We start from the raw sequence: 23,306 nt of genomic DNA, 5'->3' as shown, positions 1-23,306 counted from the left end.
AGTATCTACATAAATATGTACATACCTTGGATGGCTTGGATACATGCATAACAAGAAAGGAATGCTGCATGTTTCTCTTATCTTATTTTTTCCTTGTTTAATGTTTGCTCTTGTCACTCCAAATTTATGGATTTCTGTATGTACAAACTCTTTGCTAGGCTTTCCCACGGGACGGGACGGTACGGGATTTCGCTGTCCCGTCCCGTTCCGAAGATTGACCGGGACGAGACTTTCGGGACGGGACGGGATGGAGGCCATCCCGTCCCGAGTCCCGTCCCGAGACTTGTCCCGACGGGACGGGACGGGATATCCCGAAGTTTTTTTTATTTAAATTGAAATTCAGCTCTTTATAAATGTGAACAAGCTTCGCTGTGAGTATGGGTTGCTGCTTTATTCTCTAGCTACATAAATCACATAAGACATGTTGCCACTCCCACCGACCGGTCAAATCTCACTAATTTCAAACTGTTAGTTTTGATTATTTATAGTTTAATGTTGAAAAATCGTCAACATTTCGACCTACATAATACTACATATAACCTGCGTATCAAAAGTCATAACTATTGTTTGTTTAATCTTAAAATCTAGATTTGTTGATTTTTATGGTGAAAATAATTTTTAGGTGATATGTAAATACGAATTATTAAGAAATATAAAAACAACAAGCACCAAAATTAAACTAACCGTGTCAAATTTTTAAAATGTTGGGCATGATATGAAAAACTGACTCAAGGTAAAATATCAGACATGTGTAACTATACATGTGTTATGTATTACATATGTAACTATATGTATACATATGCTTAAAATACAAAATTACAGTATGTAGGGTCAACGCATGCGAAAGATTTCCATACGATATTGTTAGATTTGTCAATAAAGGGAGTGAATTTTGAGAAAAACATTTAAGGTCGGGACGTCCCGTCCCGACCGGGATAGACCGGGACGGGATGACTTCGTCCCGTCCCGAAGCCTGTCCCGTCCCGAGATTCTTCGGGACGAAAAATCTTGTCCCGTCCCGAGTCCCGTCCCGCGTCCCGACGGGACGGGACGGGATTATCCCGTCCCGTGGGAAAGCCTACTCTTTGCACACCATTGCATTCTTCGCAACTCCACGATGACCTTAATCTTCTCGATAACAGCTCTAAATTTTAGTCTCACTAAATGAATGTTAATGGGATTTGTATGTATTGGAAAACTGGACATTTGTGCGTATGGACACATTTGCATATATACATATGTACATACGTATGTATAGATTTTACACACGCTGCGTACTTGTCGAGATGTGAGACAATTAATTAAGAATAAATTAATAGACTAGATTGGCACATGTACATGTATGTAAATGCAATTCTTCAGTAAATCTACACCAGCTAGCAAAATATCATGGCAAAGGAGAAATGATTCCAATGAGCCAATGCCAGCCATATAATGTGACGATGGAAATATTACGAATTTGTACATATATTTATGTGTAAATATCCTATATAAAGGAACTATTTATGTATATACATATTTGTAGAGTAAATAAAGCCGGACAAGATCTGATCGAAGTGAGTGTAATGAAAGCAACCATTGAACGAAAAAGACGTTGATGAGCAGGTAAAACTTTGGAATGACATGAAATCCATTAAAGGTGTTCTTATCGCATGCATATACACATACATATTCATTCTCTTCGCAAGCACTTACATATGTTATAGGATTGACATCAAATCCCATCTTCTCTCCATATACCGTTTGCATGATGTGGGCTTATCAAAAATGAACAACTCATGACACCGTCAACCGTCCCAAACCCAACAATAAACTTAACAAGCATTCATACATAAATACTGTCCGTATTGTAGCAAATTATTACCAATTATTACCAAATAATGTATATCATCATAAATATAATACACAATATGTATTACATATCACATATGTACATATGTATTTCATTAAGTACTTCGGAATAAATGTATGTTTCTTATTGTTAGAATATCAATTTATTGACTTCAAGAAATATGCATTTCGTAATATAAATACATTTTTAAATATATATTTTTCTTAAAAGTATGTAAAACGACAGCAGAAATTTTATATGAAATAATAGAAATATCAAAATTAAATATTCACTTTTGAAATATAGATATTATTTCTAATTCTGAAGGTTTACTCAACATAATTTCTCGACGTGTTCATGAGGAACAGTTCCTCCTGTAAAAAATTAAGTTAAACCAATATTAAATTAGAACAGAAGGTACATACGTATACATATATGTACATAGATAATTGATTTCTGTACCTTTTAAAATCGTGGTAGAACATTTCGTAGAAAAATGCTAGCCACCAGGGTGACAGACGGTGCAAATGAGCCACTTCCACTACCCGTCATGGTGAGCGAGGACTTGACGCAGTAAGCTCCAGAACATCGGTAACCGGGGGGACAGCAGGTCATCCCTCCATCGCAGCAAACAAAACCTTTCGAAGATCCACAGCAGGAATAGCGAGAAGTGTCGACGATGCAACAAGTTTGGGCAGAAGAACACTCGGAGCACATCCCTCCTCCTGGAAACGCGGCTTCGTGATGTTTGCCGACATGATGGTCTGTACCGTTGGCGTAGAATTCAGCGTCCCCTTGAGAAACGTGAAGGACGACGAGAAGAACTAGGGCTAGTTTGACCACCATTTTTTTGTAGATATGAAATTATGCAAATCGGAGATCGTGAACTGTATAGGAATGAACTGAATATGGATATTTCATCCGTTTTATTCCCAAAACAGGATGAGAAAGAATGAAGATAACGATACGGCGAATTTATTTTGTGCAGCAAATATTTGAGCCTATCTTGTGTTTCATTTGGAAAAAAGTATATAGGACGAGATATCTAGCATGATTGCGGAGTTGCCTTTATATCAAATTTACCAGTTGTCTTATCCAGTGTTTTTTCATCGAAATTGAACAAGTTTTCAGAGAGTTATTGTTTATAAAGTCTGATAAAACTCAAGTCAAATAGATTCATGCATTATGTAGGTCACTATTTGTAGAAGGATTGTTTTTATGAAAATACATAAAGCTTTGAGAATTATGAATGTACTTATCTGTGTTAATATTTTATTAGTACGTAAATCTTTTTTTGTTAAAAAATAGGATTTTGAGATTCAAAAAAATTTCCGTATCCTTATTCATTATTCATAACTAGTAGAACAGACTTAACTTTTAGTTAATATACAACTCTGCACTTATGTACAGTGCATGCTTCTAAATATGTAAGTAAGGTACGATTTCAGTCTCTAAAATATGTAGACAGGTACTCAAACTCGTATGGTGTTGTATGGTCGGTTTCTTAACGCACTCCGGAAATATAGCTTACAATTTAATTTGTAAATAGTTCGACTGACGATCAAACAATAAAAAGTTACATATATTTCATCACCGATAATATTTAGAAAGATCACAAAGAAAATATAAACATAAATTGACAATAATAATTTGATCTTAGGTCTTGCTTTTTGCAGAGTAAATTACATTAAAAAGATATGTACAATTTGTAACCTAATGATACGTAAAACTTTAAGCATGTCCTCACAACAGTAATTATATAATACATTCAACTAAAATCTAAAACCGGGTAAAAGAACATTTAAGAGTAGAAGGTGAGGACCGGCGTCTGGTTTCCTCGAACCAAAAGAAATGGTGGCATATCATGGGTCAATATGTCGAGCCACGACATAAAAAGTGGGGCTGGAATTACTCCTTTTCTTGGCATCGGTAGCGTCCTGAGTAATAATGACAGTCATAATTTGCTGAGAATCAAACATGTGCATATAAAAGTATTATAGAAGTATATGCCTTACATTACCACCAAATCTGAACACCGAGACGTTTCTTGTAGCAAATCACGCAATCTCATATACCTGTTGCATTTATCTTTTGACGTGATCAAATCAGTATCAGTTATGATACAACCTGTAAGACCGATGAAACTTTGTGAGTTTAGTTTATTTTTAGGAGAAACCATTACATGAATATGTTAAATTGCTTTGCACTGACCATCATCTTCACCAGGGAGTTTTTCTTTTCTTCGGTATGGGGCAATAATACTCTCAAACAGCGCTCGAGTGGTATCGTGAGGCTTCATTGTGTAGTCAGTCACAATTTTCAGGTCGGAATAGTCAATGCGGAATTTCGCTAGTAGTCCTGCCATGCTATGCAATTTTCAAGATAAATGAGAACTTGTTAGATGTGGTTATGTATTACAGCATTACCTTCTTTAAAAGTATTTTATATTTGTTTTTGTATATTGTATGTTTAATAATTTAATACAATGCAAGAAGAGAAGAAATGCATTATTTACCTTCTGTGTTCAGCATCAAATTCGTCTTTTCTATTTGCAAGTGCAAACACTCGAAGTTTGCATGATGCAAAGTTTGGTCTAGTGTTGATTATGTGTGGAAGAAGGAGAGTAAGACCACCGTCATCGTATAACCACCAAACATCAATTACACCGTCTTTCCGTTGTTTCCGAAACCTAGTTATACTTTCCATGATGTCGCGAGGAATTTTACCCCCATGTACATTCCTAGAAATATAGAGTAATCCGAAACATAAAGAATGACCTGCAACACTTGACCTAATAACTCACCGGTAGAATATTCGCGGATCATTTTTCGGAGACAGTTTCGGAGACAGTGTGTCCTTATTTTCTGTTTTTGCTAGGGTACTTGTGGCTTCACAACTTCCAAGCTCGCCACTGCTTGCTGTAAGTTATATAATATTTGAAATGTTACATACAGTGTCATATGTTTACCTTATAATTAATTCTATTTAATTACGTATAAAGTATATAATAATATGAATAATAGAGATAATAAGTATTAACCAAACAAACGGTATAGACAAATTTTTCAGCACAACTGAAACAAAGTCAACTCACTCACCTCGCATTAAATTCCTAACCCCAATAGTGAGATACCTTCCTAACTCTTCTTAGCGTTTTGGATCGACAAAATAGGCAGCGTAAAAAAGAAATTCATATGATTCGATGCCGGAATCGTAAGGATTCTATTGTTGATGCAACAATTCGCCAAAACAGTAGAGAAATGTATTCATACCATGGGACATTTGGGACAATGACTGGTTACGAGGCAGACATTCATCCGAGGACCCACTTTTATTTTCTGCTTGCATTGTTGACGCTGGAATGTCTTCGCCGAAAATGACGCTCTTACTAAAGTCCATCCCATTACCAATTCGTAGAATGGTCACGGCCAAGTGCATGTCCATCGCCTTGCTGTAAATTAAAACCGTCTACTATGGTACATGACTAGAGCTAAAATATTATTTGAATGTCCAGTAATGTCGTACTGAATAGTTCGGAAATATTCATTCAACTCCTCAAAATTGCAAGTGTTCCAGTTATTTTTGAAGCCCATTAATAGTATGTTTGGGCGCAGTTTGCCGACGCCTGACGCTTGAAGCAGTGCTTTTGAACCTTCTTGAAAGCTCATGTCATCCACCAAGTTGAAGAACACTTTCAATTTATTCAAAGTAAACCAATTTTGCGCCTTGTCAATTAGAGCTTTTCTTTGTCGATTATCTAATGGCCTCTGAAACAATAACGTGTACAATCAGTAATCAATGTCGCATTATGCGTAAATATTTACCAATACGATAAATACCTTAACTATTTGCCCACACATTAGCAATGAAATTTGTTTTGTAATCAAGTAACCAAAGTCCACCAGACTTGGTCTGAAACTTGGATGCCCCGAGAGAACAAGAATTTGTGGTCTGTAATTTTTCACATGTTCTTGGACATTGTTCAATTGGTGAACTGAAGATAACGCCGTCTTATACGTTTGTGCTTGTGTGGACGAACCCCAGTTAACGTCTGCAACAAATAATATTTAAATATGTTAATTATCATAACACTCTTATGGATTAATATATACATATGTATATAGATGTATAGGTATGCATATTTCAAGTAGTTGAGTGAAATTTTGCAGCATTTTTTGTCATTTATTCGTACCGGGTTTACGGTAAACGACGATCAAATAAAGAAACGCCACAGCTCCAATAGTCAATATTGCGGTCTGTTTTTAAAATGTAATAATGAAGATATTTGGAAACACTTCTAATCATCATAAATAAAACTTTGGTTATATTTTTACCTGCCACGAAATTAAAAACATCACTGCAACGCACAATAATCCGCCGACCAAACTTAGCCACAAGTTGTAATACTTAAAAGTAGGTCTCCAACCTACGGGCTTGATTAAGGAGGCTACAGAATACGGTGTTGAGATAATTAAAATTATTGTTACATAGTTAATACTGATAAATTTAAGTTTAGAAATAAAATACTTAAAATTTTACAAAAACAAAAAATGCCAATTTCCCATGCACAAGAGAAATAATGTTCAAGATTTTGGCAATACTGACATGACTGGTTCATATTTTGACTATGTAAATGTATTGCATATATGGTATTGTATATTTCTTTACCGTTAAAACAACTAAAATTCACCAGGGCGTAGGCTAAATTCATATCAAAATTTAATAGATCATTTAGTATTTAGCTTCATGATGGATGGTACAGTTAGCAGAATTTAGGACAAACGAACCAGCAAGGAAGAAGTTTGAGATCAACGGTGCTATTTCAAATTACGAAATAACAAGTACTTATTAACCAACTTAAAATATGTTGATTAAAAGCTTATGTACACGAATTGACAAACTCACCTATAACATTCAGCTGAGCAATCAAGATAAACGCGAGGGCAACGACAAATGTAAGAACGTATCCTGCATTGGCAATTTACATTTATAAATATACATAAATTTAATGTTAATATGGGTTATATATGTACATATTATTTTACGACCTCTTATTGGCTCATTCGATTTCCCTTGTCCTTTCCCAAAAAATTCAAGGTATGGATAAAGCCTAGAATTTTCTTGAATAATGAATTATGAATAAAGCATAATTTTCATGAACCACTTACTTATCGTTGCATAACGCCTGGAAATTACAGATGTATGTATATAATATTATGTTATTCTATGTAATAATTTTAAAAAGAAGGCATGTATGTATTCTGCACCTGAAAGACCTTCGGAGCAGAAACCAAACTTGACAAGGCAGAACTGAGGGTAGCAGCAAAACAACCTTTAAACATAATTATTATTACTTTTATTGGGGGATACGAATTGAATTTAAGGGATGCTGACTTTCTTAAGAACCATATGTAATTGATCATGGAATAAATATTTCTTGCCTGCATAGATTAATCCCCCCGATATGCTGACCAACTCCATGACCTAAAGATGGAACATGGTATTGTACATATTTACATATGTATGTACATATCGGTACAAGAGCCGCTGTATGATTTTAGACCAGCGATATGTCATATAGTAGTAGTAATAGAAGCAAATATATTTACCTGAAAGCTATTCAACAAACCCCATTGACATTCTGCGTCCGTGGCGTTACCCAAATAAATAGTACCATTAAACTTATTTGTCTGGCACAGGTGAAATCCCGAGGAAATGTAAGACCAACGATCTTCTCTTGACCCATTAACAAGGTATTCAGGGACAGTAAAGTTGCCTGTGGCTTCGCGCAAAACACATGCCCCAGCTATCGAGGCAAAGGCAAGGTATGATATCGTGGTCACAACAATCGCCAAGAGCGTTCCAAGAGGTATACTGTGCTGTGGGTCTGCCAAATCTCCGGAGATATTTGCTCCAGCTAAAATCAAATTAAATTTTAGGATAATGCTTATATAATTAAATTTGGTAACTAGATAATTCTGTTAAACCTAAGATCCCAGTGGCCGCAGGAAAAAATATCGAAAACACGGAAAAAAAGGTTTGCTGGCCTTCGTTTGTGAGTCTGTAATCAGGGGCCAAGTTCTCCACGAATAGCGAACCTGGAAATAAAAAAATTCCCAATCAAAAATAGTCATAACAAAACGAAGGTTTCACAAACCACATTCGCAAACAAATTAACTTACCATTATATCCAACGAAGCCTTTGCTGAATTCCTCGTCTGGCCACCCAAAGGAAAAATATTAATAAAGAAAAAAAGGAAAACTTAAAATGAGAAAATCTTTGTCTACCAGATATTGGTCCAATGAAACTGTTCAGAAAATGCATCAACTTTACAACTAGGACAATCATGTAAAATATAAAACAATAGAAACCATACCTTCCAATCACAAAGTCTACCATCGCTGCTAACAGAATGATTAGCAACCCAACTTGTGCTGTCGCCTCCCACTCCATTCCAACAACTACAACACAAGTTAGCACAACGATTGCCACACTTCCGATGATTCGCACACTGTTTGTGTCATCCAGGACTACGTATGTTCTAAAGCTCTTTAGAAGATCGACCATCGACTCGGCAAAACCAACAACGTACCTGCGCCATATCATGATCTTTAATTGGACCATCAATACACAAAATGACTAAAAATAACAAAATTTTACACGCACATGGCCGCCGCGACCGCATTTGCCACCTATGTGTTGATGCAATCAAAAATTGTTGTTATACAGTATTGATGATAAGTTAAGAAATAAAATAGTCAAGTATAAAATCGCAAACAAACCGCAAAGATAAATCCAATGCTACCTCCCTAACAAATTATTTAAAAAAAGTTATGACTGCAATTCTGATCATTATAACTTATTACGAAAAGTATGTATGTACAAACTTACAAACTCCGGCCCCAACGATCTCGATAACATGAAGTAGGTCCCCCCTATTATTCAAAATAAACGTCAAAATGATTCTAACTTACTTAGCTATACATGTACAAAATTTGGGCAGAAGGAAGCATTTTAGCATGAAATCATTATGTGGGTGAGAGTGATTAAAATAAAAGAAAATGCAACAGTAGACGAGGAGGCACAAGAAATAACCTGACCAGCTTTAACTTCACCGTTGGTAATTTAAGTTAAGAAATAAAATACTTAAAATTTCGACTTTCATCCATACCTCCCTTAATTTGTCCATTTGTGCTAAAGGAAGACAAAAAGAGGATCAAGAAATTATTATCAGACAACAATAATTCTCAAGAATTTCACAAACACGTGAAATCTCCTCGCAAATCTTGTCGAATAATATCTAAATAATTAGGGTTGCCCCGGGTACCGGGTAGTTACCCGGTACCCGGCATACCCGGCCTGTTTTGGGATACCCGGTACCCGGCCGGGTAATTTAGATATTTAATTTTCTAACTTCAAATGCAAAACCTTACCAAAAAAAATATAATCCGATGGATTTCATGGTTCAAATTGGTATAAAATAATATATATGGAAAAGATGGATACAAACTTGGCCAATACGTAAGTGGAAATTATCATGCAAATTTTAAAATAACTTTGGGCGCACTTACGTCAACCAATTTACAATCAGTCAATTTGCATATCTGCCAAATTAAGCATAACTTGCGAAGCTTTGGGAAATTTGCAAGATTTCTCAAAGCTTTTTCTAGATAGACATTGTTTTTTTTGTAACATTATTTCGCAAACTCATCCTCGCGATCGTCAGCGAAACAAATTTCGAAAATCTATTAAACCTACATCAAAATAGACGTCTTTAACAAATTTTTTGAGCCTCACAAATTTGCTAAATTATTGCGATGATAAATAAGACATGATCGTGAGTTTGATCTTTGTATGTCTCACATGATGCGTTCATCTACATGTGCAATACCCACTTTTTAGCCCGAATCATGTCTTATGGAACCGCCATTCCCGTAAGTTAATAAAGAAGCACAGAAAGAAGTGAGCTTCACTTGTCCTGGCAGTACCAGTCAAGGCGAAGGATTACTAAATACATTCAAAATTGGGTGGCAAATAATAGGAAATGTTAAAAAATATTTGACAAGCCACAAGGGGTGATAGTCTGGTGAATTCGGAGATAAATTTAGAATCTGACTTAAACTGACTCGGGGAAAATGAAGTCACTGTTTAATTTGTCATTTTTAACATTAAAAATGTTGCAAATATATAAAATTGTTGAAAATTCTAGAAAAACTAGAAAACTTCCAGATATTCTTAATATACATATACTACCCGGTACCCGGCGAAAATCTTAGGCCGAGTACCGGGTAGTACCACTACCCGGGGCAACCCTATAAATAATACTGCAATTCATATGCGCGAACGAGATTTGCTGGACAAAGACGAGGATGGCGAATATTTAGTATTTAATTGACAACCTGATGGCCGACATGGAAAGACCAGTGATCTGTAATAACACATATGTATGAGCATGTAGATAACAGTTTGATTGACAAATTTTTAATAGGTGAAAAAGATACCCACCCCTGTAACCACTCCAGCTAGTCCAATAATGACCCAGGTTTGAACTGAATTGCAAAATTAATTAATTAATAGACATTACTGATACTTGAGCAATAAGTATCGACTGAATAGGAGTTCATGCTACTCTTCCACCTTTGAAATAACAAAAATCCATCCATACCGATTCCAGCTTGGCCCGTCACCTATATATTGCATACGTATTCCTTAGCATTTTAAACGCAGAGTTGGAAACCTAAAAGTGTAACATACCCAAGATAACCGAAGAAAAAGCATAACTCCCCAGATATTCAGCAAACACCGCACAAACACGCCTAACATGTTTTAAATAAGAAAAATCTAAGATAGCATGTTATAAAGTTTCACATAATAACATAACAAATCGAACCTTTCACCCAACCGAATTTTACGGCGGATTCAGGAGCATCCCCCTTCGTGACTCCTTCTTGGGGTTGATCCTGAAAAATTGAGATCGTAATAATATACTGAAACATTGAGGGTATTCATTACATATTTCTTCGTATCCTTAGTTTACGAAGAAAAAATAAGGGGTCAGGTTTCGTAAAAATCGTAAGCGTAGTAACGCGATTTTCGATGACAAAATCTACGTCACTTAAAAAAATCTCGTCGTCGTAAGTTGTTTTACGATACGAAGAATACTAAGAATTAAGAATACGAAGAAATAATGAATACCCTCATTGCGAGAAATAAAGGTGTAAGGGCAAAGGGATCGCTAAATATGTACTTATTTTCCCATCTCTTTGTCTGTTCATGTAGTGCATCAATAAATCAGGACAGGGTTGCACAACATTACAGCACATATGTGTAGCACTAGGAGTTATACCAGCAAGTATGTAATTAGCTATCATTCAGACAAAGAAAGGGCAGCTAGACAAGTATTAATTATACGACTCGTTAATTCTAGCATTGAATTAGAAAAGGATATTCTGTTCCATAAAGATGTACATATATGTGTGTTGTTGGAATGCTTTCTGTTGCTCAATTACAGAAATAATTATTTCAAAAAGAAGGATTCTGAATTATATATAAACCCGAAAAGAGAAGAATATTGCGGAAATGGATGGAAAAGAAAAGTTTCAAAATAACCAAAGAAAATACTCTTATGTATAAGTATAATTTTAAATATACCTTTCCTTCAAAATCCAAATCATGTAGTTCGTCCAACGTAGGACGGTAAGCAGCCTGGATGGACATCATGTTTCGATAGTTGTCCTTCAAATCGTTAATAAATAAACATTAGTAATTGAATTTTAGTCAAATAAAATCTGAACTTTTTTTCTAAATTTCTAACAAAACCACACACAAGTGATGGGAGGGCTTCTCTCGTCAAGTGACGAAAACTTTTAGCATATTTCGTATCATAGTTGCCACTGAGGGTGAAGTGGGCCTGGTCACCGACAGATTGGCGATGATGCGTCGGGGAAATGAGCATCGCTGGGGAAGCACAACTTTCATCCAATGGGGACAACCTTCCATTTCTATCTGCTGTATCAAAAATTAAAAAAATCACTACTTTGTCAATGTATGTATGTAGTGAAGTAAAGTGAAATTGGGTTGACAGTACCCATATACATTCATAAATACATAGCTACATATATTTATAGATGTGCTAAAGAAAAGAGTCATTAGTATCAGAAATAGGACTTGTATGCAAACCATTACCATCATCAGGAGTGTAGCCAACTAAAGTCGCTTCTCCAGCAGCACCACCCACACGACTTGGCACAGGCGAGTGACCATTAGAGTTGACCGTAGAAGAGTCTACTCGATTCACTTGAAAACGAGTCCGCTTATCACGCAAGTCCATATCCATCGTTGTGTCAATTGGTTCAATTGTAATTCGTTGCAATCTAATTGAAATAAGAAAATATTTAACTTAGGATTAATTCAATAGCCCAAGACTTCCTCATAGGGGAAAAATATTATGTCGACTGCTTGAATCAGCCTAGTAAAAAACTTTGACTTTAAGTTAGCACAATGAGAACAATGAAGAACAATAGAGGTAAGTTGTAAGTTGTTATTAATTTAAACAATTGCAGTGCTAAAAATATACTGTCATGTGCAGTGCTCTCAAGTGTACATATAGAGCCCGAGTCAAAACTGAGGCCGTGATTCATTCATAATCAACTGGACCTACTTATATTGATTTCGCCTATTTCCGTATTTCCTGAATGTACATATACTAGCGTATAAGCCCGTCTCCCGCCGGGCGAGCGAGAAATATCAGATGAAAAAGTTTGTCGGAAGCCGAAGCGAAAGCAAAGAAAGTCATAGAGTTTAGACTGGCACGTATTAAACGTCTAATGGTAGTTTTCTTGGGCTGGTTGTAGCCTTGACTTCAATTTCACTTTGACTTTACTTTAAACTAAAGTGGCGGATCCTGGATACCCATGACAGACTTCCAATTCTATTTAACTTCAAACTAAAGTGGCCATGATAATCACCCCCAGATAACCCCCACGATAACAACCCCCAGACCACCACCCATGACAACCCCCCATGATAACCACCCCCGGATAACCCCCCACGATAACTACTCCCAGATAACCACCCATGACAACCCTCCATGATAACCATTCCCAGATAACCCCCCACGATAACCACCCATGACAACCCCCCCATGATAACCACCCCCAGATAACCCCCCAAGATAACTACCCACAGATAACCCCTCACGATAACCACCCCCAGAAAATTCAGTGGTAAAGTGTGCACATGTGCTCACTTCACACTTTTGTGTCTCGTCACCACCGTCAAAAAGTGTGAAGTGATCACAGGTGCTCACTTCACACTTTTGTGTCTCGTCACCACCGTCAAAAAGTGTGAAGTGATCACAGGTGATCACTTCACACTTTTGTGTCTCGTCACCACCGTCAAAAAGTGTGAAGTGATCACAGGTGCTCACTTCACACTTTTGTGTCTCGTCACCACCGTCAAAAAGTGTGAAGTGATCACAGGTGATCACTTCACACTTTTGTGTCTCGTCACCACCGTCAAAAAGTGTGAAGTGATCACAGGTGATCACTTCACACTTTTGTGTCTCGTCACCACCGTCAAAAAGTGTGAAGTGATCACAGGTGATCACTTCACACTTTTGTGTCTCGTCACCACCGTCAAAAAGTGTGAAGTGATCACAGGTGATCACTTCACACTTTTGTAGTGGTTATCTGAAGGTGGTTGTCAAACAGTGGTTATCTGGGGGTGGTTGTCAGACAGTGGTTATCTGGGGGTGGTTGTCAGACAGTGGTTATCTGGAGGTGGTTGTCAGAGAGTGGTTATCTGGGGGGGTTGTCAAACGGTGGTTATCTGGGGGTGGTTGTCAGACTGTGGTTATCTGGGGGTGGTTGTCAAACGGTGGTTATCTGGGGGTGGTTGTCAGACTGTGGTTATCTGGGGGTGGTTGTCAAACGGTGGTTATCTGGGGGTGGTTGTCAGACAGTGGTTATCTGGGGTGGTTGTCAGACAGTGGTTATCTGGGGGTGGTTGTCAAACGGTGGTTATCTGGAGGTGGTTGTCAGACAGTGGTTATCTGGGGGTGGTTGTCAAACGGTGGTTATCTGGAGGTGGTTGTCAGACAGTGGTTATCTGGGGGTGGTTGTCAGACAGTGGTTATCTGGAGGTGGTTGTCAGACAGTGGTTATCTGGAGGTGGTTGTCAAACAGTGGTTATCTGGAGGTGGTTGTTAGACAGTGATTATCTGGGGGTGGTTGTCAGACTGGTTATCTAGGTAATTTATGTTTCTAAATAAAGAATTTAATTTGAATTTTCGCGCCATTTGAAACTTAACTTTCTCCACTTTCACTTCCGCAACAGAAAATTACTTTCACCTCCGTTGCCAAGAGACATTTCCAGCTTATAATATAGATGCATGTACCACAACCATTTCAAATCGATCGGATAAGCTCCAGTTATCGTCCATAAGACAGACAAACCAAGCGAACGGACGTGGTTCTATATTGCACCCATTCATGACTTCAGAGTGTGAAATACCAATATGTTTAATCAAATGTTCTGACGATTTTCATTTAAATTTATATATACCGATACTCTGTATATGTAGATGTGTAGCTGTCTCCAGATCACACGATACCATGTTGACGGACACTTATTTTTTATGACATTTGGGTTGATGGAAAAATGACGTTTAACAGACGTTTCGGAGAAAATATTTCCGTATGAATCACCAGAAATACAAATGGATTTATAAATCCATTTGTGCATGTACAATATTTAGGCATACTTGTATCAAAGAATCGATTAGATACACATATAATGTAATGTTCATGGTGCTCTTTTATCTGAGAGTTGAGTGCATGTATTAAACACTTGATTGTTTGAAGGGGAATAGGAAGTGATGTTTTCCCATGCAGTTGTTAGAAATAATGGAGACATCACATTTCCTGATGTTTGTCCCGAAAATGAAGAAATTGCATGAGCTCACTAGATTGTGATTCGTGTATTTTTAAAAGTGGTATATTACAGCCAGAAACTATGAATTCAAAAAGTGTGACGATTACACTAATGCATACACATACGTACCTATAAAAAAATCTCATAAATCAATGCATACCTGCCAGTTTGGAACATTTCTGGTTGCAAAAATATATAACAAGTCGCAATTAGAGCTTCTTGTTTTATTTTAATCGTGCAAACCATTGCATTGTATGAAATTGTAAAATATTAATTGCCCGTTTTATCTGTATTGGATTTTTATGTAGCTTTGCCTTATTGTCTTGCTTGAACTAGTGCTCATAGAACGATATAGTGTCTGTATGTGTCAGTTATCTTGATAACTCTTGTTAAATTAGCCGATCGAGTTGAAATTCTGTAGTAAATATGGGTCAAAGCAAGGTCAAAGTAAGAATCACATTCTAAAATGGGTCTAATCGGTCGTTATCATGCATTTAGTACATAACCCCTGGAAATTTTGTATAATATTATTGTACAATTGTTTAAAAATTACCTTATATTAGATTGGGGTGGCTGGAACAGAGAAATTGGTTTGGTTCGTGGGTGAAAGCGAGAAACAGTGAAAAGAGACGACCGGAGAAAATTTTCTTGCAGAAAAAATGAGAGAAAACGGAGCTCCCCCACTCACACTCTGCTCTTTCAGACTGACCAGATTTTTCCGATCCCCTCGCTTTATATACCTCAAGGACAGTGGGTGGCGGCGGAAGTTTGGGGACATGTGACATTAGCTTTGTGAGATAGGAGTATTAAGAGCTTATTAACCTCTTAAGGACGAAATACACACATTTGTGTACCGCATAAATTACCCTGAGACCCAAATTTCTCAAAAATAAAGAGTATTTCTTCGGTATTTTTTGGAAAGCTCGATGGTAAAAAGTGGATTTTTTAGTAATTTTCTTCACAAATTGTGGAATTTTCGCTATATGTTAAAAAGCGGATTTTTCGTGTTTTTCGCCAGAAAAAGAAGAGAGAAGAAAGAAGTTCTTCTGTACCAAATGTCGACAAGGGTTTCTGTCTTGGGGAAAACTTGGATGGAAATTTCCTAATAGCGTTTTTCACTCAGTGCAAAAAAATTACTCAAATTCTTATAAAATTTCAGCAAGTTGGAATTCCCAAATACAGATGATGATACAATACAGATACATATTTGCATGATGCATTTTCCTTTGTTTTCATATTGCAAGTTTTTTGGCACGAAATGATCCGGGTTCAACTTTGTAATCACTATTCTTGCTCGGCTGGAGCAACAATTACAAATTGTAATTTACATTTACAAATATTTATATTATTGCCTAAATCATGACGAGAAAATTTATTTAATTCGCTAATTTCCCCCAAGTTATCGATATTTGGAAAAAGGTATATATTGTATATGTTTTATAAAAAGTATTTCTTCATTTATGAATGTTATTTTATACTTTCCAAGTACATGCTTGAAAACCTCAAAAAACCGGGGACTTCTATATTGCTAGTCTATTAAATTATTGATCGTACTTGGTTTTAATCATTTTCAGACTCGACATGGCCGACAATCACCTCTGCCTTCTGTGTTTACAAGTATTTAATAATTGCGACGACGACGACGACGACGACACGGTGGCAAAATCATACCAGAGAATTCGAATCGAGACCCTTTTCGAATTGCTATCTCCGTTTCATTCCAATCACAAATCTGTAACGAACCAATATGAATTTGCAGAGGATAAGGTGTGCGAATTTTGTCAGGATTGTTACCCCTTCGTCGCCACCGTAGAGGAAATCAGGAAGCAAATTTCACTCCTGGAGGAAGAGCTTGGCAGAAAAGTCGGACAAATTCGGACTACGATATTGCACCCTTCATCCTTCCCACAAAACAGTGATGATTACGAAATTATGAAAATTCGTGACAAGATTCTTGTCCTGACTGGTTAGACATTTTTCATATTGCAAATTAATTAAACGAAGCAGCTAATTATAATTAGACCCTTTACTAATTAAAGTCGTTTAAATTTCTAGAAATCGAGAATGCAGAAGAATACAATGTCAATTTTCAATTCGACGAGGTACAAGTCAAAGTGGAAGATGAGAAGGACAATGCTGATCCCGTGGGACATGTGGACGACCAATTCTTCGATGAGGACTGTAATTCCTTCTTCCAGTCAATAGCAAATGAGGCAGAGAGTGATTCTTTGCGTGGAGCTGAAAACGAAGACGATGACTTCTGCATCACTCCATCTCCCCAAAAGAAGCCGAGAGGCAGGCCAAAATCGACCGGAAACAAGGCGCCACCAAGGTATGAACCACCAAGGTAGCACAACAATTTATGGTGTTCTCAATAGTTCTCATTATGAATAATTTCGGTGTAAGCATGCGTTAAAAAAATTAAGATGCTACCGTAGATTATACCGTACAATTTGTATACACACATAAGTCTAATATACCCTGCATCGCATCAGCAATTTCTGTACAATTTATGCACTAACTAAATTGATTTATTTCCCATAGGACTAAAAGAAAAAGTGAAGAACTTGTAGAATTCAACCCAATTTCGAATTCGAAGAGGAACAAATTAAATCCTGGTGGATCTCTCAGCAGACCTGCTGCGGTTCGAGCTTCACCTCGCATCAGAAAGCCAATTTCTTCAGTCCAAGCCGTAAAATCTCTTTCAAAATCCTTGACAAGGATTAAGCATTCAATCACAAAATCGTCTCCCATATCCAACGCCGGATCAGACGATGATGCAAAATCCGAACTAGGTGGCACAGAGTGGACTCCCAAAAATGACCCCGACATCGAATCCTCCTCTTCTGAGGATCAAGTCGAACATAAAAATGACCCCATCCGTTCCCATGCGTGCTCCTCTTGTGTTCGCACTTTTACATCAGAATCCGCCCTTAATCGCCATATAGGATCCTACCACCCTGTCTCTTGTATCGTGGCGACATGCTCAGTCAAATTTCGCACCATAAAGGCGAGGGACGTCCACTTGAAACAAACTCACGAAGGCTTCGTTCCTTACCAATGTCGAATTTGCAAGAAGAAATGCTGTAGCCAATCCACCTTAGAAGTGCATATGGTGATTCGCCATGAAAAAGGAGAGAAAAAATTCCCCTGCGTTAAATGCGACAAGAGTTTCTGCCTCGGCGAGAACTTGACGCGACATTTGAGACTACACAAGGTCGAGGCGATCAGACCGTTCGTTTGCGACGTGTGTGATTCAAGATTTAAAGTCGAGGAGCGTTTACAGAGACATTTGGTGACACATGCAAAATCCTTCAAATGTGATTATTGTACCAAGCGATTTAGCACTACAATGGCGTTGAAAAAGTAATCCAGTGTGATTTTATATTTCTAAAATTGTGACAGATTAGACATAATTGTGCCTTTTTTCGTACACTTTACAAATGACTAGATTTCTCTATTCCAGACACGAGCGCTCTCACACTAAGGAAAAACCTGAGAAATGTCCCAAGTGCGATTCAACCTTTGGCGACAATATTACCCTACAGCGTCATATTGTTCGAGACCACTCATCAGCATCCGTACCGCATATTTGTCACATTTGTGGAAAAGGGTTTTACCTTCCCAACGACCTCAAGATGCACCTTGCCCGGCACGATGGCAAGCTACGAGTCAAATGCGACACGTGTGGGGAAAGTTTCGGAGAGCAGAGTACCCTACAGTCCCATCGCATTAAGGTTCACGGGGATGACCCACTTGTTTGTGATGAATGGTAATTTTGTAATTTGTACAGATGTTTGAGTCTTTATAAACTTGTAAACTTAAATAACATTGCAAAGAATTTTGGAATAGTGGTGGAACATTTACCTCACGTCCTGGATTACAGCTCCATAAGAAGATTCACAAGGGAGACAAAAAACATCGATGCAACGTAAGGCTATTAATTAACGAAATTCATCATAAATTTAGTAAAAATTCATTTCAAAATTATTACAAAATTTATGAACTTCCAAAATCACCTACTGTGTCTCAATGTTTTATAGACGTGATTCAAATTAAGCTGCCTATGTTCATAAACTTTGGTAGGTTTACAAAGTTATAAAGTAAAATCACCTTAATAACCTAATGGAATATTAAGCGAATCAAAAGAGTCTTTTATTTATAAACCTTTAGAAATGAATTTTAGAAAACGCACTTGGTTTACTGGATGAATCACTAAATTTTGGACTTTTTTTGTTTATAGATTTGTGACGCCACTTTTATCCGCAAACAAGAACTTGACACTCACATGCGATCTCACACCGGAGAGCGACCCTTTGTTTGCCCCCACTGCGAAAAAGCCTTCAAGACTAGAAGGAATTTGAGCACCCACGTGAAGGGTATTCACACTCCGGGCTACGTCGCCCCAACCCCCCACAAATGTTTCCACTGCAATAAAGGGTTTCAGACTCCTTTCTTTCTCAGATGTCACATTCGCCAAGCACACACGGGAGAGCGGCCCTTCCCTTGTGACCAGTGCGAGAAACGGTTCGCCATCAAGTCAGCGCTAAATCTGCATTTAAAGGGAGCCCATGGCGTCCTTTTGGAGGCTAAAGTTAGACTGGCAAGATCAAAAAAAGATGCGTTTCCGGAAGAAGATGATGCTTGAATTGTAGGTAATAAGTATTATTGTTAACACTTCTTATTAGAGGATTGATAACATTTATTTAGCATGTTAACGTGAGTTGAAAGTTACAGTTGTAAGTATACCAGCCAACGCTTTAAAGTATTTATGGAAAAATTAGTACTTGATAAGGCTGAGAATAAATACGAAATATTTTTGTTAACCTTTGGAAAATCATGATTGTTTGTAAAATTGATATTTTCAAATGATTAATTCAAGGATTAATTTTTCAAGATTGATTGAAAATTGATCAAGCATTAATTAATTAAAATAGACCATTTGCATGAAAAGAGAAGAATCAGAATGCCGAATGGAACTTTGTCTCGAGAATTTTGAGATCTCTCTTTTGGCACGAACTTGAGACTTCAAATGCTATCTTCACAACTTTGTAAATAAAAAATCATTCTCCGGATTGAATCGAAGTTTCAACTTTCAATTCGCCTAAAAATAATTAACTTTTTTTCAAACGTAACGTATATTACTTCTCACACCCCACAATCCACTAGGTACATATTGAATACTAGCTGAAATTCATGTGAAATTATATACATATATAATTTCAATTTCAAAGTTCAAACTTTCAATCAACTTTCAATTAGACAGATTGATCGAGCTGTCTACATTTCAAATACAAATGTTATTACCCTCATTGTACAATTTTTTAATTTCCAGAGTCAGCAATATGTCCAGCCACCCCTGCCTCTTGTGTTTACAAGTTATCGACGACACCGCAGCGAAATCCTTACAAAAAATCAGAATAGAAACCGTGTGCCAGCTTCTAGTTCCGCGTCATTCTAATTACAAATCTTCTAATCAATCCGAATTTGATGGGGACGAGGTGTGCGAATTTTGCGATGATTGTTATCCTCTCTTCGGCACAATGGAAGAAATTAAGAACCAAATTTCTTTGCTGGAGGAACAAATTGGAAAGCAAATTCAACAAATTCGGGCCACAATTTTGGACGGTTCCTCTCAATTCGGAAGTAATGGGTATGATGGAAGAGAGAAAATTATGCAAATTCGTGACATGATTCTCAGCCTGACAGGTTAGGCATTTAAAAATTACTTTTGACTAAATAATGCCATAATACTTTTACATAAAATGATTCCAATTAAATAGGTGAGAATGAGCAACATGATGAACATTTTGTATCAGGCGAGGTTCTAGTCAAAGTGGAACATGACAATTTTGATATCATCGGAGATGTGGATGACCACTTTGATGACCACTACACTTCCTATACTCAATCTAGTGTTGATAAAACAGGGGAAGAGGGAACAAATGATTTACTATGCGACGAAATGGCCGACGACGACACGGACTTTTGTATTACTCCTTATTCACAAAAGAAGTCGGGACGGAGGTCTAAATCAACTAATAAGAAGCCACCACTACGGTATTAATTAAGTCAAAGTTATTGGGCATGTTCACGTCAAATCATATTAGATTTCTTACGCGCAGAATACCCCCCAGCAATTTAAAAGAGGCTTTTAATTTAATAGATAGATCTTTAAGTGATAAATATGCTTCATTGCATTTTTGTGAAATTTGGGAATTGATTATGCATGTCAACCTTCATTCAAATTTAGCATAATTATTACATGTTTTGTTTTGCATTAATATTTTTTATTCGTTATTAATTGACAAATTCATGTATTCTTTGCAGGAAACGAAAAAGAGAGGACTATCCCGTGGCAAGAAAAAAATCAAAACTTACAACAATATCAAAGCGGATCAAGGTGGAAGCTTCTCGACCATCAAACCTGCAAACGACACGATCTTCAACTCGGGTCAAACAAAAAAACATCCAACCCAAATGTGTCAAAACTCCTGTAATTTTGCTGAAGAGACTTAAACCTAGAAGTAAAAAATCCACTCCAAGGTCTAACTTCTCATCAGATATAAAACCCAAACCCGACGAGGACATGGATTGTGTACCAAAAACCGAAAATGATGACATCGAACTATTCGAACTCTCCTCCGACATTAAAGTCAAGCGTAAAAGTAATTACATTCCTTCTCCCAAGTGTATTCCTTGCCACTCGCCGTTATGCACCGTCACGTTTCGCAGCATACGGGCAAGGGACGCCCATGCAAAACTTGCACACGAGGGTCTCTCCCCTTATCAATGCCAAATATGCAAGATAAAGTGTCGTCGCGAAAACGACCTCGGTGCTCACATGGTGATTATGCATGAAAAAGGAGAGAAGAAATTTCCCTGCATCAAATGCGTCAAGAGTTTCTGTCTCGAGGAAAACTTGGAGAGGCATTTGAAACTGCATGACGTTGAAGACACTAAACCACTCGTTTGTGACGTGTGCGACTCAAGATTTGAAAACGAGGAGAAACTGAACCGACATGAAGAGATACACAAGGTCAGGTTTCGGTGTCAGCATTGCGCAAAAAAATGCAAGGACAGGAAAGAGTTGGAGAGGTGACTGGTTAATCTTATCTTTGGTTATGGCGCTACGCATACATTCCCACATAGTTAGGGCGAACTAATTACTTGCTCTTTTTTTCAGACACGAACGCTCTCACACTGGCGAAAGACCAGAGAAATGTTCTCTTTGCGAAAACTGCTTTGCCAACAAGATCACCCTGCAGCGTCATATGATTCGACACCACTCATCAGCACCCCCAGCGAATATTTGCCACATTTGTGGAAAGGGGTTTTACCTTCCCATCGACCTCAAGACGCACCTTGACCGTCATGATGGCAAATATCAATCCAAATGCGACACGTGTGGCGAAACGTGTTTAAACTCCGCTTCGTTACAATCTCATCGTATTAAGGTGCACGGCGAGGACCCCGTCGTTTGCGATGAATGGTAATATGAATTTTTTATGACAAATAAATTTTATGATGAATAAATAACCTCTAATTTTTTTTTATTTTGGAAAAGCGGTGGCAATTTTACATCAATGGTAGGGTTAAAAGTACACAAAAAGTACTCCCATGCAGGAGTGAAAAAGCACAAATGCGAGGTACGGCTACCATTACTAATTCGAAATAATCTGTTCGTAATTTTTACTAAAAATCATGCTTAATATTTTATGCATCGACTAAATTTTGATTGCTGATATTTCAAAATTTACTTATCTTGCTTTACATGAACTATTTACCTTTGTAAAATTCAAGAGTTTAAGTAATTTCCAAAATTTTCTGTCTATAGACTTGTGGTGCTTGTTTTACCCGTATGGACGTGCTGAGGCGTCACATGCAGTCACACAACACAGAGCGACCCTACACCTGCCCCCACTGCCCACAAGCCTTCAAGGTGAACAAAAATTTGGCCGATCACGTGAAGCGTATCCACACTCCTGGCTACGTTCCCCCCACCCCTTACAAATGCCCTCATTGTGGCAAAGCATTCCAATTTCCTGTCTATCTGGAAGGCCACATCCGTCAAGCCCACACGGGGGAGCGGCCCTTCACTTGCGACCAGTGTGATAAGGGGTTCGCCTTGAAATCAGCGCTAGCTCTGCATTCGAAAGGGGCCCATGGCGTCGTTCCGGAGACGAAAGAAAGGCTGCCAAGGTCGAAAAGAGTTGCGTTACACCAGGAAGAGGATTCAAGTGATTAGATTTTGCCTAATATTACTAAATTACGATTTTGGAATTTGTAATATCACCTTATAAAATATTGAACAATTAATATGCATATTTTATTTTTTATACCGGATACTTTAACAGATTGTAAAGTAATTTGATCAACGCCAGCACTTTAAAATATTTACGAATAAATTCATATATACTTGATATAATTTTAACGAACGGAAGTATTTCATTAACTTTTTGATAAGCTTTGCACATTTTGCATGAAAAAGTTGTGTCATTACTTGTATTGAGAGTGAGACGTGCTTTCTCATCTTTTGGC

The 23,306-nt window shown here is 37.5% G+C and overlaps 3 protein-coding genes across 8 annotated transcripts; 2 read left to right on the top strand and 1 right to left on the bottom strand.

Moving 5' to 3' along the window:
• Positions 1 to 1,969: 1,969 nt before the first annotated feature.
• Positions 1,970 to 15,464, bottom strand: LOC110854987 (bumetanide-sensitive sodium-(potassium)-chloride cotransporter). The gene is made up of 37 exons (XM_035846215.1): positions 15,319 to 15,464; positions 12,018 to 12,205; positions 11,659 to 11,840; positions 11,484 to 11,567; positions 10,723 to 10,792; positions 10,587 to 10,648; positions 10,498 to 10,519; positions 10,338 to 10,381; positions 10,232 to 10,260; positions 9,004 to 9,026; positions 8,724 to 8,767; positions 8,615 to 8,641; positions 8,499 to 8,524; positions 8,209 to 8,424; positions 8,120 to 8,139; positions 8,014 to 8,049; positions 7,819 to 7,929; positions 7,441 to 7,748; positions 7,273 to 7,315; positions 7,099 to 7,163; positions 7,000 to 7,016; positions 6,880 to 6,941; positions 6,737 to 6,799; positions 6,619 to 6,648; positions 6,500 to 6,532; positions 6,166 to 6,278; positions 6,024 to 6,087; positions 5,671 to 5,882; positions 5,357 to 5,598; positions 5,104 to 5,282; positions 4,930 to 4,974; positions 4,635 to 4,749; positions 4,347 to 4,571; positions 4,043 to 4,197; positions 3,847 to 3,958; positions 2,294 to 3,768; positions 1,970 to 2,205 (listed from the first exon to the last, which is right to left on the bottom strand). The coding sequence occupies exons 2-36, from the start codon at positions 12,166 to 12,168 to the stop codon at positions 3,633 to 3,635; spliced, it is 3,366 nt and encodes a 1,121-aa protein (XP_035702108.1). The 5' UTR covers positions 12,169 to 12,205; positions 15,319 to 15,464; the 3' UTR covers positions 1,970 to 2,205; positions 2,294 to 3,632.
• On the top strand, positions 12,233 to 19,602 carry LOC110854945 (zinc finger protein 37). 5 transcript variants are annotated; one of them, XM_035846222.1, is made up of 8 exons: positions 16,029 to 16,184; positions 16,340 to 16,731; positions 16,821 to 17,112; positions 17,310 to 18,131; positions 18,217 to 18,537; positions 18,618 to 18,696; positions 18,809 to 18,847; positions 19,009 to 19,105. In XM_035846222.1, exons 2-7 carry the CDS (start codon positions 16,347 to 16,349, stop codon positions 18,812 to 18,814), a joined length of 1,905 nt encoding a protein of 634 aa, XP_035702115.1. In that variant the 5' UTR covers positions 16,029 to 16,184; positions 16,340 to 16,346; the 3' UTR covers positions 18,815 to 18,847; positions 19,009 to 19,105. The 5 variants fall into 5 exon arrangements, with proteins under 5 accessions (XP_035702112.1, XP_035702115.1, XP_035702114.1 ...); XM_035846219.1 differs by lacking the exons at positions 16,029 to 16,184; positions 18,809 to 18,847 and adding an exon at positions 12,233 to 12,357 and having other exon boundaries at positions 19,009 to 19,602; XM_035846221.1 differs by lacking the exon at positions 18,809 to 18,847 and having other exon boundaries at positions 16,033 to 16,184; positions 16,821 to 17,097; positions 19,009 to 19,602.
• On the top strand, positions 19,283 to 23,193 carry LOC110854932 (zinc finger protein 479). 2 transcript variants are annotated; one of them, XM_035846223.1, is made up of 7 exons: positions 19,283 to 19,420; positions 20,101 to 20,474; positions 20,549 to 20,825; positions 21,096 to 21,863; positions 21,952 to 22,257; positions 22,333 to 22,414; positions 22,603 to 23,193. In XM_035846223.1, exons 2-7 carry the CDS (start codon positions 20,111 to 20,113, stop codon positions 23,011 to 23,013), a joined length of 2,208 nt encoding a protein of 735 aa, XP_035702116.1. In that variant the 5' UTR covers positions 19,283 to 19,420; positions 20,101 to 20,110; the 3' UTR covers positions 23,014 to 23,193. The 2 variants fall into 2 exon arrangements, with proteins under 2 accessions (XP_035702116.1, XP_021959058.1); XM_022103366.2 differs by lacking the exon at positions 19,283 to 19,420 and adding an exon at positions 19,781 to 19,934.
• The last annotated feature ends 113 nt before the right edge of the window (positions 23,194 to 23,306 follow it).

This window comes from Folsomia candida, unplaced genomic scaffold (assembly GCF_002217175.1).
Source record: "Folsomia candida strain VU population unplaced genomic scaffold, ASM221717v1 Fcan01_Sc001, whole genome shotgun sequence".
Taxonomy (NCBI): Eukaryota; Metazoa; Arthropoda; class Collembola; order Entomobryomorpha; family Isotomidae; genus Folsomia; species Folsomia candida.
Note: the sequence above shows the minus strand (reverse complement) of the source record. Positions and strands in the feature narration are given on the sequence as shown.